At 39.2% G+C, this 14,008-nt stretch overlaps 2 protein-coding genes across 2 annotated transcripts; both read left to right on the plus strand.

Moving 5' to 3' along the window:
* The first annotated feature begins 367 nt into the window (after positions 1-367).
* LOC127786369 (tetratricopeptide repeat domain-containing protein PYG7, chloroplastic) lies at positions 368-4,480 on the plus strand. Its single transcript, XM_052313754.1, has 6 exons — positions 368-680; positions 1,243-1,373; positions 1,802-1,851; positions 2,674-2,945; positions 3,339-3,485; positions 3,900-4,480. The coding sequence occupies exons 1-6, from the start codon at positions 426-428 to the stop codon at positions 4,179-4,181; spliced, it is 1,137 nt and encodes a 378-aa protein (XP_052169714.1). The 5' UTR covers positions 368-425; the 3' UTR covers positions 4,182-4,480.
* A 1,957-nt stretch (positions 4,481-6,437) lies between these two features.
* LOC127786368 (uncharacterized) lies at positions 6,438-13,744 on the plus strand. Its single transcript, XM_052313753.1, has 13 exons — positions 6,438-6,850; positions 8,236-8,407; positions 8,485-8,702; positions 9,061-9,124; positions 9,319-9,391; positions 9,643-9,720; positions 9,921-10,078; positions 10,570-10,738; positions 10,879-11,338; positions 11,446-11,826; positions 12,182-12,385; positions 12,666-12,799; positions 13,284-13,744. Exons 1-13 carry the CDS (start codon positions 6,455-6,457, stop codon positions 13,465-13,467), a joined length of 2,691 nt encoding a protein of 896 aa, XP_052169713.1. The 5' UTR covers positions 6,438-6,454; the 3' UTR covers positions 13,468-13,744.
* The last annotated feature ends 264 nt before the right edge of the window (positions 13,745-14,008 follow it).

Here is a 14,008-nt window from a genome sequence, read left to right on the forward strand (position 1 = left end):
GAATATTTCCTATTTCCCTTGCAAGAATTTTAAAGCAAATCGAACATTTCAAAATTCCATTGCAGTTACATATAAGTTATATAAGTTATATGCAAATTACAATATAATTAAAAAATAATTACACTGTGATAGTACTATATTTATATATGTCAAATTTTTAAATTTGTCGATTAATATATAACAAAATCGTTTTTCTATAGTAACGCACACTTCGAGATTTGAGCATTGGCATTTTATCAAATGAAGGAAAAAAATCTTACGGAATTAGTTTAATTCCAATGAAATCCATCTGAAATTCCAAACACACACTTTGAGAATTGGGCATTTCCTTTAACATTTTATCGATTTTCTCGTCGAAACTCAAAAGCCGAGATATCCTTATCCAAAACCCCTCTCGCTCCCATTTCCGGTGAACCCCGGCCACGATGGCCGCCCCCTCCACCTCCGCCTCCGCCGCCGCGCCGGCCTCCTCCGCCTTCCCCCTCGCCGCCGCCGCCCGCTTCCCCCGCGTCTCCTCCGCCTCCGTCTCCTCCAGCACGCGCGCTCTCGCCCTCGCCGAGCGGCGCCGGCTGTCCGAGGTGGGAGGCGGCGACCGCTCGGTAGCCGCTGGCCGCCGCTCCTTCCACGGCCTCGTTCCCACCCACGTTCTCTCCGCCGGCGATGATGATGCAGGAGGATTCGTATGTGCACTCTTCTTCTCTTGAATTTTCCATGGATACTGCGCTTGTGCGGGTATTAAAGTAGTCGGCGTGTTCGATGAAATGTGAATGTGAGTGTCCACTTGTTGGCGTGTGATCAAATTTATCTTAGCGAGCTGTGATCCCATGACAGTGTACTTTGGTTGGTTTTCCTCGGTGGAAATGTTCAAAATCCTAGAATCGCCTTGGCCGTGCATCTCCTCTAGTGAATGGCCCTGGCCTTTTTTTTTTTTTTTTGAAGACAATTTGATAAATTAACGTTTTAATACGGAATGACATAATGTGTGCAGATATTAAGCAACTTGACAGTTGACATGTGGTTGTGTGTTAGTTTTGGAATCACAACTGTAGTCAGTTAAGAGATTTGGTCCTGTCCTTTATTTTGGTGATGGATCTAAGATTATGCCATTGTGGTAGGCTTGATGTATTTTAACTCTGTAGCAAGTGCTTAATTACTATTTCTGCAGAATTTTGTTGTGGGTCATGGATAATCAGTATAGATGCACTCGGTTATAAAATGGTAATGATATTTTCTTTAATACAGATGCAATCTCTTAGATGGGAGCTAAGTTCTAGGGTGCATCGTTCACACGAAAAGTTTGTGGCTTCAGCCCATGTTTTTGCCAAGAAGGGTCTCGCTACCAAGGGCATGGATATTCTTACTGCTCTAGAGAGGTATAAGTATGATATTCGCAAGTCTTGGCTAGTTTTTGTAGGTATTTAAATTGGTCTGTATATCATGTTTTATCTATTAATAGGACCATAGTAGTATTCTGGAGTGGCAAGAAGCCTAGAATGCTTGTCTGGAGTTTTCCTGTACTTGTGTTAGAGCAGCACCTAAACCTGACAAACCTTTTGCCAGCCATCATCCTTATGCTATCACTCTTCTGTTAAATTTGATTAGTGTTTCACTGCCAGGAGTGAATTCATTAAAGATGTATACTCATGTCTAGGCATGTTCTTGAACTTGTATGGGTGCTTTCACTAACATAAAGTTGATTATTTCACTCATCTATCTTTTCAAATCCAATTGTAACTTTTTCACCATGTTTCAATTTCAAAATCAATCTTATTTGGGATTTGTTTCCTTATTGCTAAGGAAGGCAGAGTATCAAGAGAGAAGCAGATATTTTTCATCCAGCAAAAAAAGAAGGTAAGTTCCTTCTGTAAGTTGTTCATGTTCTCATGTAATTGAGCCAGTATAACATCCTTATTGTTTGGATTGTGATGGCCATTAAATAATGTAACTTTCCTATTTCATTGATAATGTGATTTCATAGTTAAAAGTGTGGAAGTTAGGCACTGCACATATAAGCAGGTCTCATTCTTAAGGTTGGATAATTATCAACACATGGATAATGGCTGTTATTTATCGTACTACTTGGTTGTAGTTTGTGGCTTTTTTGCATTAGCTTAGGTTCTTTTCTTTAGGTTATGTTATTGTTGCAGTTGCACCATAGTTCAGTGCTTGCTATGGAGCTGATTCTATTAATGACTTCATCTTTCTCTTGCGTGATACTTTAATATAAAAATTTTCATGGATAATGTGTACTTGCTAAATTATGTGCGAGAAAGAGAAAAGGTAGAAGTTGGAGAATGATGTTTGTTTAGTCAACTAAAAATATATGAATCTCTCTTATGTATAGTCTTCTTGGTGTTAAATTATCTGCTTAAAATAAAATGTTATGAGTTGTTATGAAAATTATTAGGTAAATAAAATGTTATGAGGTGTGTATGAAAATTACTAGCTTCCATATACTGTCCACTTTTCAGTGGTATATAAGGGATCGTACAAATTTTTAGTGGTATATAAGGGATTCTCTCATAAAATTACTCTGTAAGCATGTTTTTCAGTTATGATAAATGAAACTTGGGGCTTCTTCTCCCTCTTGTTTTTTGAAAGACAAACTTCACCATCCAGTTGCGAACAAAGTTGTTCTGATATATGTCTGTACAATGTGCCTTTTTTCACCAGAAGCGTTTGGCACGAAGAGATGCAGCAAATTGCTGCTGCAACTTGGTGCACTTCCATGTTGCACTATGGCATGGTTAAGTTTTGCACAAACAGCACAGGCTAGTGAAGGAACAAATTTAAACATGGTTTATGAGGTTGGGGAACTATTCGAGCTTGGAATTCAGTTGTCTTATCTTCTCATACTACTTGGTCTGCTTGGAGCTGGTACATTTTTCGTCATCCGTCAGGTTCTTGTCCGCCGAGAGCTTGATCTTTCTGCCAAAGATTTGCAGGTAAATATTCTGCCAACACTATTTCGAACTGTACTGCCACAGGTCAAATTTATATTCAAAACCTTTCAGAATCACCGTAAAGTTTTGAGTTTAGAAGTTCAGTTTGTTATAGACAATGAACAATGGAAGAAAGCTACTACCTTCATCCCAAAATATAAAGAGTTTTAGAGTTGACATGGGTATTAAGAGGGAAAATCCTCCTATAACTGATGCTACTTGTTCATAAGAGTTGCTGAAAATCAGTTTTTCTTTGTATAAATGAATTTATACCTGATGCTGCTTGCTTCATAATGAACGTTACTGCCATGTCATCTATGGTGGCCTCATTTAAAAATGTTGATCTTCATCTGTGCTCTGTGGGTTGGACTGGAATTTACCATAAAACTTTACTAGGAACAAGTGAGAAGTGGTGATGCAAGTGCTACTGAGTATTTTGAGCTGGGAGCAGTCATGCTACGGAGAAAATTTTACCCTGCCGCTATCAAATATCTACAGCAAGCAATCCAAAAATGGGATAGAGATGAGCAAGATCTTGCACAGGTCAGATATCCTCAACTGCTAGGTACAATATCATGAAATCTAATCAATGGAAAACATACTTCCCTATCACGTTACATATCTACAAACTGACAGTGTTGCAAAAAGATGATGTGTGCTGGTCTCAGTCACGTAGAAATTTCTGACCAAAGTTGAACTGTCCTTCACCTGGGATGAGAATTTCGCATGCAAATTGCAGATTATCATTATCTTACATGCTCTCTTCAATTGTGCTTTTCGACTCAAAGGTCAAAACATTAGAGGATGTTCCGTAAGGTGTCAAAACATTATCTGGAGGATGTTCCGTAAGGTGTCATTTGGTGGGCCAATATCCTGGCCATGCACTAGACCATCCAGATGAGGCATAAAGTAGAATCCCCTCATTCTTCCTCTTAACTGTTTCACCTTGTCTGTCAGGTGTACAATGCCCTGGGAGTCAGCTACAAACGGGATAACAAACTCGACAAGGCGATCCAGCAATTTGAGAAGGCTGTTGAGCTCCAGCCAGGCTATGTGACAGCTTGGAACAACCTCGGGGACGCGTACGAGCAAAAGAAAGATCTGAAGTCCGCGCTCAAGGCGTTCGAGGAGGTGCTCCTCTTTGATCCGAACAACACAGTCGCCAGGCCACGCCGAGATGACCTGAAGCAGCGTGTGGGCATGTACAAGGGAGTCCCAGTGAAGTCAGAAAAACGATAGGTCCTGTGAGCATGTGGTAAGGGGGGTGCGCTCGCTCGCAGGTGCGTTAGTGTGGTGTGCATGTGTGCATAATGGTGTGCGCACTATGTAATTGGGGCGAAAATTTTAGAAAAACGGTAGACCAGGTCTCAAATTTGTGTAAAATCCTTATCTCGATTTTGAACGGTAGCATCTGTAGAAAGCATGTGGAGATGATCCCTTCAACCTGTATGCTATACTTGTAGAATTTTTGGCCTGCCAGTGCCAGATGTAAATTCTCTCCTGGAGTTCTTCATTCGATGGGATTATTCATGCTCCTTAATGGAAGTAAAGGAAAAATTACATACTCCCTCTGTCCTAAAATATAAGCATTTTTAGCTATAAATCTGGACAATTGTATGTCCAGATATATTTATAGCCAGAAGTTGTTATATTTTGGGATGGAGGTAGCAACAAGGCCATCGGCACACTGCAGCAGTTGAAGAGGGAACGGCAGTCGTAACCGGAAAGAACATTCTTTTTTTGTTTAAATGTTAATTTCCCCTTGTTTTTATGGAAATCATTATTTTGCTCATACAAAATTGAACAGACTTGATATAGAACAATAAAGATGAAATTACACCGTTGGTACCACAACTTATCACGGTGCATGTAAGTTGGTCATTCATCTTGTAAACTAGATGATACCTTGCGGATTGTCGCGAGAATTTATAGAAGCAACTGAAATTTTAAGTAACGAACAAAATAGTGAGATGATATGATGGATTTGGAAGATACGTACTACTTGTAAAGGCAATCTACACATCACATGAATAAAGATGAATAAATCAATTAACACAAAATAAATAATTTGTGTTTTAGTATTAATGAGGCAGTGCTTAATATTTGAGACGAAGAACGATCCAACGGCTATGACATTCTTGTTGGCGTGGCTGTACGTAATTACAGATAATGAGGCCAACTATGAATAGTAGATTGAACAAACAAGTTAGAATAGGTCTATAATACCCAATTTTTTAAAACTAAGCACTTAAGAAATCAAATTATCAATGGTCTGACCAAATCTTATTCTAAATATTAAAAGAAATTTTATGATATGGTAAAAGTATTATCTTTCCTACATATGCCAATGTTATTCTCTACTTATTAGCAAAATGCCAATGCTTTTGCTATTGGCGGAAGAGAAAAAAAATCATAATATGTCACCGCAAAATATATTTTTATCAAATATTTTAGTATGACTTAGTTGCTTATTTGATTATTTGTTACTAGCTATGTGGATTCAAATGTTGGTGTCGGTGGTGGTACCACGAGAAATGTTTAAAGAGTAAATATTTACTTTTCTGAACTAGATGTCAGGCTATTCCACAGTGTTAGAAAATACACGGGGCAAATTGTAAAACTGCAAAAGCAATAGTGGGGTGGCATTCGGGAGTGTTTGGTTCCACGCCACACCTCGCCACGCCATGCATGTGGCCGCCACAAACGCTAGGTTGCTGTTTGGTTTGGGAGTAAATTAAGGCAAGCCATAAGATTCCAACTGCATGCACTCAGTAACTCTCGCCGCAACTGTGGCTGCCATTTTATTCGCCTCACCTGCGGCGGCCGCCACACCTGTCATGGCAATGTTTGGCTGGGATCCAAACACACCCTCACTGCCACCACTATAGACTTGCATTTGAGAGGAGATGAAAAGAGAACATTGAGAAGATACACTAAACGAGTTGAGCCATTAACACATTATTAATCGAGTATTAACTATTTTAAACTTAAAAAATATATTAATATGATTTTTTAAAACAACTTTCCTATAGATTTTTTTTTGCAAAAACACATTGTTATTTTTTTTTTTTTGCAAAAACACATTGTTAGTTCGGGAAGTTTACGTGCGGAGAACGAGAAAAATAGCTTACGTGCGGAGAAAAATATTCTCTCAATCCCTAGCTGCCAAAGAGAGTACTCCATGTGTCCCAAAATAATACTATCATAGTACTATAAATGTAAACAAATGATTGTTCAGATTCATAATACTATGATACGTTTTATTCACGTAAAAAATGTTATATTTTGAGATGAAGGTAGTATAGATTATGTTTAAGAAAACATAAATTGATTTTAAACAATGTGTTTCTTTAAATTTTGTATTTGCAGCACGATTACAATTTGTGTAACGCACGTACATGAACGGCCTTTCCAGCTTCCACTTCTTCCCTCTCCCTCCAAAACTCTGAACCAATAACTACCCTTATCCAAAACCCCCGCAACTCCCATTTCCACTAAACCCCGCGGCCACCATGGCCACCCCTACCCCCTCCACCTCCACCTCCGCCCCCGCCGCGCCGCCCTCCTCCGCCTTCCCCCTCACCGCCGCCGCGCGCTTCCCCCGCACCCGCGCCGCGTCCACCTCCAGCACGCGCGCGTCCGCGCTCGTCGAGCGGCGCCGCACGCGGCGGCGCCGGCCGCCCGAGGGGAGCGGCGGCGGCGGCGACCGCTCGGCGACCGCGGGGGCGGTGGAGAAGGGCCTGCGCCTCGCCTTCCTGGAGCAGCTCGCGGAGCGCGCGCGCGCCGCGGACGCCGCGGGGGTCGCGGACGCCATCTACGACATGGTCGCCGCGGGCCTCTCCCCGGGCCCGCGCTCCTTCCACGGCCTCGTCGCCGCCCACGTTCTCGCCGGCGACGCGGAAGGCGCCGTAAGTGCACCCAACCATCTTAAAACCGTTACTGTAATCGTGTGGGATTTAGAGAATTCCCGCGTGTTTGATGAAATGCGAGCGAAACTGTTACTGTAATTGTGTGGGATTTAGAGAATTCACGCGTGTTTGATGAAATGCGAGCGGTCCACTCGATGTGTTTCTCGGTGTCTGTGCTGAGTTGTGGAATTGAGCGTTTCCGCGGTTGGCAATTGTTGGTCGAGTTTTATGTCGCAGAGTTGTGATCCCATGGTGGTCTACTTCAGTGGAAATGTTGTTCATTGTGAGAAGTTGCTTGAATGTTCCGTGATGGGTTTGTGCAACGTGGAGCCGCATTCTGCAAGCCCTCAAACTATCGGGTGGTGAGGAACTGAGGATAGGCTAAGTTTAAACTCTCCATTCACGTCGTTATTGTAGGATTGACTTAGGTTTGTATCACGTTTAGTAAATGTCCCTACCCCCATTTTTTTTTATTTAAAAAAGTTGCTAGCCTTGTCCTTGTAGCCTTGCAAAGCTTCAGAATGAATCTAGTGTTATGCTAGTTTTTTTTTTAATCTGATATTGGGATTGATGCATAATATATTGGAGTTAATGCAGTATAGTCAACTTATACAAGGATTCAGTATGTCTTTTGGCTGCTGTTAATTAGCTGATTGGATGTTGCACGGATTTGTAAAGCTTGTATCTGGTGTATCTTACTCGAGCATTTGGAACCTATTTTTGTTCCAGAAACAGAAATAGTAAACTTCAGCTAGCTTTCAGGGTAAAAGAAATCTGGGTGTGTATTTCTTCTTAATTAAAAATACCACCTAGTTCCTCCTAGGTTGGTCGAGTTTTTACAAGGTAAAAGAAAACAGTTTTTCAAGTCAAGTACTAAATGGTGTTAGAACCACAAGGGGCAAACATTGCCCCCTACTTTGCGTGATCCCATCTCCCGCAAATGCAATACATGAATAACTTCTTCCTTATAATCATCTTCTAGAATAGATTGTATATAACACATGTTTTGTTTTGATATCTGATTTAATGTCAAATGCTAGATAGGCATATTTAAAAGAACAATAAAATGTGTACAGGTATTAAGCCACCAATCATGTGGCTGAGCACTGTTTGTTTTGGATTCACTCCTGTAATAAGTTTAATCTTTGATTGTGTGATTTATTTTGGTGATAGATCTAAACTTATTGTAGGCCTACATGTCCTAAGTTTATAGTAGGTGCTTAATTGTTCCCGCAGAACTTTCTTGAATCTCATGAATAATAAGTGTACTTGAAGTAAACATAACTATATTTCTTCCATGAGATTTTTTTTTAGATAATGATTTCTTCTATGAGATACATGCACAGGTTTAGGAAAATGATAATGCTATACTTTTTTTGATACAGATGCAATCTCTTAGAAGGGAGCTAAGTTCTGGGGTGCGCCCTTTACATGAAACATTTGTGGCTTTAGTCCGTGTTTTTGCCAAGAAGGGTCTTGCTACCAGGGGCATGGAGATTCTGGCTGCTATGGAAAGATATAAGTATGATATTCGCAAGGCTTGGCTAATTCTTGTAGGTATGTAAATCGCTCTGCATCTCATATTTTATTTTTATTAATTTTAATGACATAGTAGTCTTCTTTCTATGGAACAGAGGAACTAGTCAATAATAACTATCTGGAGGACGCCAATACAGTATTTCTGAAAGGAACAGAAGGTGGTTTGCAAGGGACTGATGAAATTTATGATCTTTTGATTGAAGAAGATTGTAAAGCTGGAGATCACTCCAATGCTCTAACAGTTGCATACAAAATGGAAGCTTCTGGAAGAATGGCAACCACATTCCATTTCAATTGCCTCCTAAGTGTGCAGGTGATACTATGAGCTTGATTTGCATATAGCAAAATAGCCATACTTATGATTGTTTCTTTTCTGCCTTAATTTGCTTAGCTAACCTATCAGCATTTCGTAAAGAAAAAGAAATAAATACCTGTCAATTAATTTCCAAATAGAATATGAGCTCCACACGGACTGCACATCGTGCATCTGTTGCACTTGGTGATATGAATATATAAGTGCTATACTAGTTCTCTCTCTCACACACACGCCTGCAGTCCGCGTAGCTAAAGAAAAACTAGGTTTGGTTTATTTTAAGAACATACTTATTGCGGTTCATATTTACAAATATAGTCACTTTTTTCCTTTACATAAAAGTTTGTATTTCATTCAGGCTACTTGTGGAATTCCTGAGATTGCTTTTGCAACATTCGAAAACATGGAATATGGAGGTGAAGGTATAGCCATCATTTACACTGGTCTTCTTTTATGGTGTCATTATTTATTTTGTTTACTTTTTAGTTTATCAACAGCGTGATTTCACGCTATAAATAACTTGTTGAAGAATTGACATGTGCAATCTTGATGTTTTATGACTTCATATCCTGGGATTTTGACTAAAGTCTATACTGATTTCACTTTATCATTCTAGGTTATATGAAACCAGATACCGAGTCCTACAATTGGGTCATACAGGCATTTACTAGGGCTACATCCTATGACAGGTACACTTAATAGAGATGTTCTCTGCAATATTTGTTTGCTATGTTCTGTTGGTTCCTTTTGAATTTAGTCTGTTGTCAACACAGTTATACAATCATGGATTCATGCTGAATTCATTTTAGCATCAAAGTCAACTGCTTGAGGAGAATGCTATATCCCTGCTATATCCCTGCTACATATTTGAATTTTTTTCAGGAGAATGCTATATGTTGTTTTTTTTTTTTTAAAAAAAATAATGTGTTTTTGTCTTCAGGGCAGGAGATGTGGCCGAATTACTAGGGATGATGGTGGAAGACCACAAACGTATTCAGCCTAATGCAAGAACATATGCGTAAGTACAGAGCTACAATCTTACAAAATTATACCAAAGCCACCATAGAATAGTTGATAGTCTACTCTATAACGAGGAGGCAAGCACACTGTCAAGTCTGACTTCTGAATGTCAATAGCCATTCTTGTTTGCTTACTCTTATCCTTGTCAATTTTTTTCTCTTGGAAAACAATGTTCTGATGATCAGCAACTATTGCCAGGTTGTTAGTGGAATGCTTCACAAAGTACTCTATGGTTAATGAAGCAATAAGGCATTTCTGTGCCTTACGGAGAATCCCCGGAGGAACAAAAGTTTTATATAATGAAGGAAATTGTGGTGATCCGCTTTCTCTCTATCTGCGATCTCTATGCCTTGATGGTGAGCACTGTCCCTTCTGTGCAGTACTTAAGATGGAAATGTGGAGTCCTGTGGCATATTCTTATAATTATTCTTGAGTACTGTCTGAAATGGTTGACTTATTCTTATCATAAGTCCTGTGGCAGACGATGGTATATGGAAGTGGTTATTTTAATTATAATTTCATCCCTTTCTTTGTGTGCATATGCATAGTTTGTAATACCTTGTGGAGTGATTCCTTTTAACCTCATTATTAACTAATTATAAATTCTTACTTTCCTGGTTATAATCTCTTATTTTGACAGCTCTTGGCACTAGGAACCCATAACATCAAAACACACCCGTGAAAATTACATAGTTATATTTATTACAACAGTAGTTCCATACTTCCATTTCTGTATTCTGTACTCAATATATAAATCATTTGTCTTCCATACTTTTAGTTTTAGGAGACTTTGCACTATTATGAACTTTAAAACTTTCCTGAGCAGGTAACTTATTTTTATAACCAGGAAGAGCTGATGAGTTGCTTGAGGCATTAGAGGCAATGTCTAATGATGGTCAGACTATTGCACCTAGAGCAATGATCTTAAACAGAAAATATCGCACGTTGGTGAGCACCTGGATAGAACCATTACAAGAAGAAGCTGATGTTGGTTTTGAAATTGATTATGTTGCCAGGTATGATTGAGAGGTTTAGGTTCTTACTTTACTGTTAAAGATGACAAGTCAGTTTTTGTCAATCACATATTCATATTTGCCAACAACACTCCATAATTATGTAATGTGCATTAGTTTTTTCATTCATATTGTCTTTGTAGATATATTGAAGAAGGAGGTCTTACTGGTGAGCGCAAACGCTGGGTGCCTCGAAGAGGCAAAACTCCCTTAGATCCAGATGAGTTTGGGTTTGCCTATTCAAATCCAATAGAGACATCATTTAAACAGCGCTGCTTTGAGGAATTGAAGTTATATCATCGCAAACTTCTAATAACATTGAGAAATGAAGGCCCTGGTATTTTAGGTGATGTATCTGAAGATGATGTACGAAGAGTTATTGAAAGACTAAAAAAGTTAGTTGTAGGGCCAAAGAAAAATGTTGTTAAGCCCAAGGCAGCTAGCAAAATGGTAGTATCTGAGTTGAAGACTGAGCTAGAGGCACAAGGGTTGCCTACAGATGGAACTAGGCAGGTACTTTACCAGAGAGTTCAAAAGGCTAGGAGAATCAATCGTTCACGTGGTATACCACTTTGGGTTCCTCCTGTGGAAGATGAGGAAGAGGTAAGTTGACAATATTTACTGCATTAGTCCTATTTGGTGGTGTTATCATGTGAGAAATGTTACCTGCTATTTTTTGCTGAAGTTTTAAAGTACAACACTCTTGATAGGTTGATGAAGAGTTAGATGAATTGATTTCACGAATCAAGCTAGAAGATGGGAATACAGAGTTTTGGAAGCGGCGTTTCCTGGGAGAAACTCGGAATTATCTTTGTGAAGAAGTTAATGATGAAGAAGATGCAGATTTAGATGACGATGAGTTGGATGATGACGACGACGAAGATGACGACGACGATGATACCACAAAAGGAGAAGAAGATGACATCGATGAGGAGGATGTTGTTGAACAAACGGAAAATCAAGCCGGAGATGAAACTAAAGACAAACCATCGAAAGGACCCAAGCAGCATCTTCAAATGATAGGAGTCCAGTTATTAAAGGATCTAGAAAAGACATCTGTTTCATCAAAGAAGTCAAAAAGGGTACCTGAGGTATGAAAGTAATGTGTCAACATTGTATGCAATGGCTCTTGATTGACCTTTCTATTGCAAATTAATTCTCCCATTGATCTGATGCTTGCAATCATCTCAATTGAATGGTTCATGTCGTGTTAACAACTTAAATTCAACATAAAGGAACATAATGTAAGGAATATACCTGTACATAATATATATAATATTTTAAGTTTTGGAACATATCCTCTAGGACTTGCAAGCTGTATAGTGTAACCAATAAATCACGAAAAGTCTCTGCTTTCTTCTAATTTTGTTACATCAGCTACATATGATACTAAGAGCTAATCTCTCAGTATCATTACAAATTTTGAGTCATTTCCTGCCTTTGTAGATTGATGATGATGAAGATTGGTTTCCTGAAGACCCAATTGAAGCTTTTAAGGTTATGCGTGAGACAAGGTTGTTCGATGTGTCAGATATGTATACTACTGCAGATGCTTGGGGATGGACATGGGAAAGAGAGATAAAGAATAAGATGCCACGCAAGTGGTCACAAGAATGGGAGGTTGAGTTGGCTATCAAGATAATGCATAAGGTATTCAGCTTTATAGCTAAAGTTTTAGAGCTGGTCTCTTTGTCTGGCATTGCTCCATGGACTTTGTGGTTCTGTTTGGTTAACCGTCTTCTCTTATGGAGCTGTGGATTTTGTGGACTATGGGATGCTGAGATTAGTTCCATTACTATATTCAGTTTACATCACATTTGTTATTGTTTTAGGTTAGCCTGTTATGACATGATAGGGTTTTGAGCTTGCACCAAAATTGTTGATGTTTGAATTATGGATTGTGTCATATGGCTGTTATGTTAACTTTCAGGTGATAGATCTTGGTGGTACCCCAACGATTGGAGATTGTGCCATTATATTGCGGGCTGCAATGAGAGCGCCGCTCCCGTCTGCATTTATGACAATATTGCAAACAACGCATAGCCTTGGCTACAAATTTGGAAGGTAAAACTTTGGGCTCTCCATATATATGTAAAGATTTCCGTTTGTAAATCAGTCCGACTGTCTAGTGATGTTTTTGTTGCTATATAAGTTTTGAGTTTGAAGCCCATATAATGATGTGTTTTTTGAATTTATAACAAAACATAACAAAACTACAATTTTTAACTCCTAAGACATATTTTTGATCTGTAGCTCATGTTGCACTGGATTAACCACTGCTCTTGATCCACACATGTGTAGGCTGCCGCATTGTTGCAATATTTAGCTTACATTTTTGTCTATTCAAATAGAATTAAAAAGTTTGGGCTATTCTTTATGATTTGATTCATATTTTGCTTATACACACTGTCAACATGTTCTTACCTCTGCTTAAAGCCCACATCAACAGAGTTATCTGTAGTTTCTGAATCAAAATTTACACGCTTGACAGTCTGTACTAACAAACCTTCCCTTCTTTTGTTTTTTTTTCTTATGCACCTGGACTTAGCCCTCTGTACGACGAGGCGATCTTGCTGTGCCTTGATCTGGAGGAGATCGACGCGGCCATTGCGGTGGTAGCAGAAATGGAGACAAATGGAATCAAGGTACCCGACGAGACCTTGGACAAGGTGCTCGCAGCCAAACAATCTGGTGGAAACTCTGCGCTCCAACCGCCACCTGCAGAGGAGTAATCTGATTGGAACAAGAAGCCCCTTTGTAGCCATGATCTAGCACACCACATAGAATCATCAGCTCCATGCCATGGATCATTTGTCTTGAGCTCGCCAGATCAACCTTTGGCAGTGATGTGAGATCACTGCTCTGATGATAATCTGTCAAGGTGGAGAAAGATGATCTTATGCTTTGCCCTTGTTGGCCTTCCACTCCACACTCGATGTATTTACAGACAACCAATTTTGATACTCCTAGATGAAATGGAATTGAAACTGCTTGGAAGTTGGAACACGACATGTGCTAGCGTTTGCAGGATTTTATAGGAACCAAATTCAATTCCTATAGATGATAAAAATTGGTGTCCGTTCTAGATTATGCCTTCCTGTTCTTTGACCTGTTTAAGAGAGTTTCTAGCAGTTATAGTTTTTTTTAAAAAAAATCTATAACTATCCCAAATGCTTATAAAGATATATGAATTTTGAGAATTTATAGTTATAAAAATCTAGAAAAAATAAAGTAGAAATCAAAAGCTAACAAACCCATTTTCTTTTTCTTTTT

Source organism: Oryza glaberrima, chromosome 10 (assembly GCF_000147395.1).
Source record: "Oryza glaberrima chromosome 10, OglaRS2, whole genome shotgun sequence".
Classification (NCBI taxonomy): domain Eukaryota; kingdom Viridiplantae; phylum Streptophyta; class Magnoliopsida; order Poales; family Poaceae; genus Oryza; species Oryza glaberrima.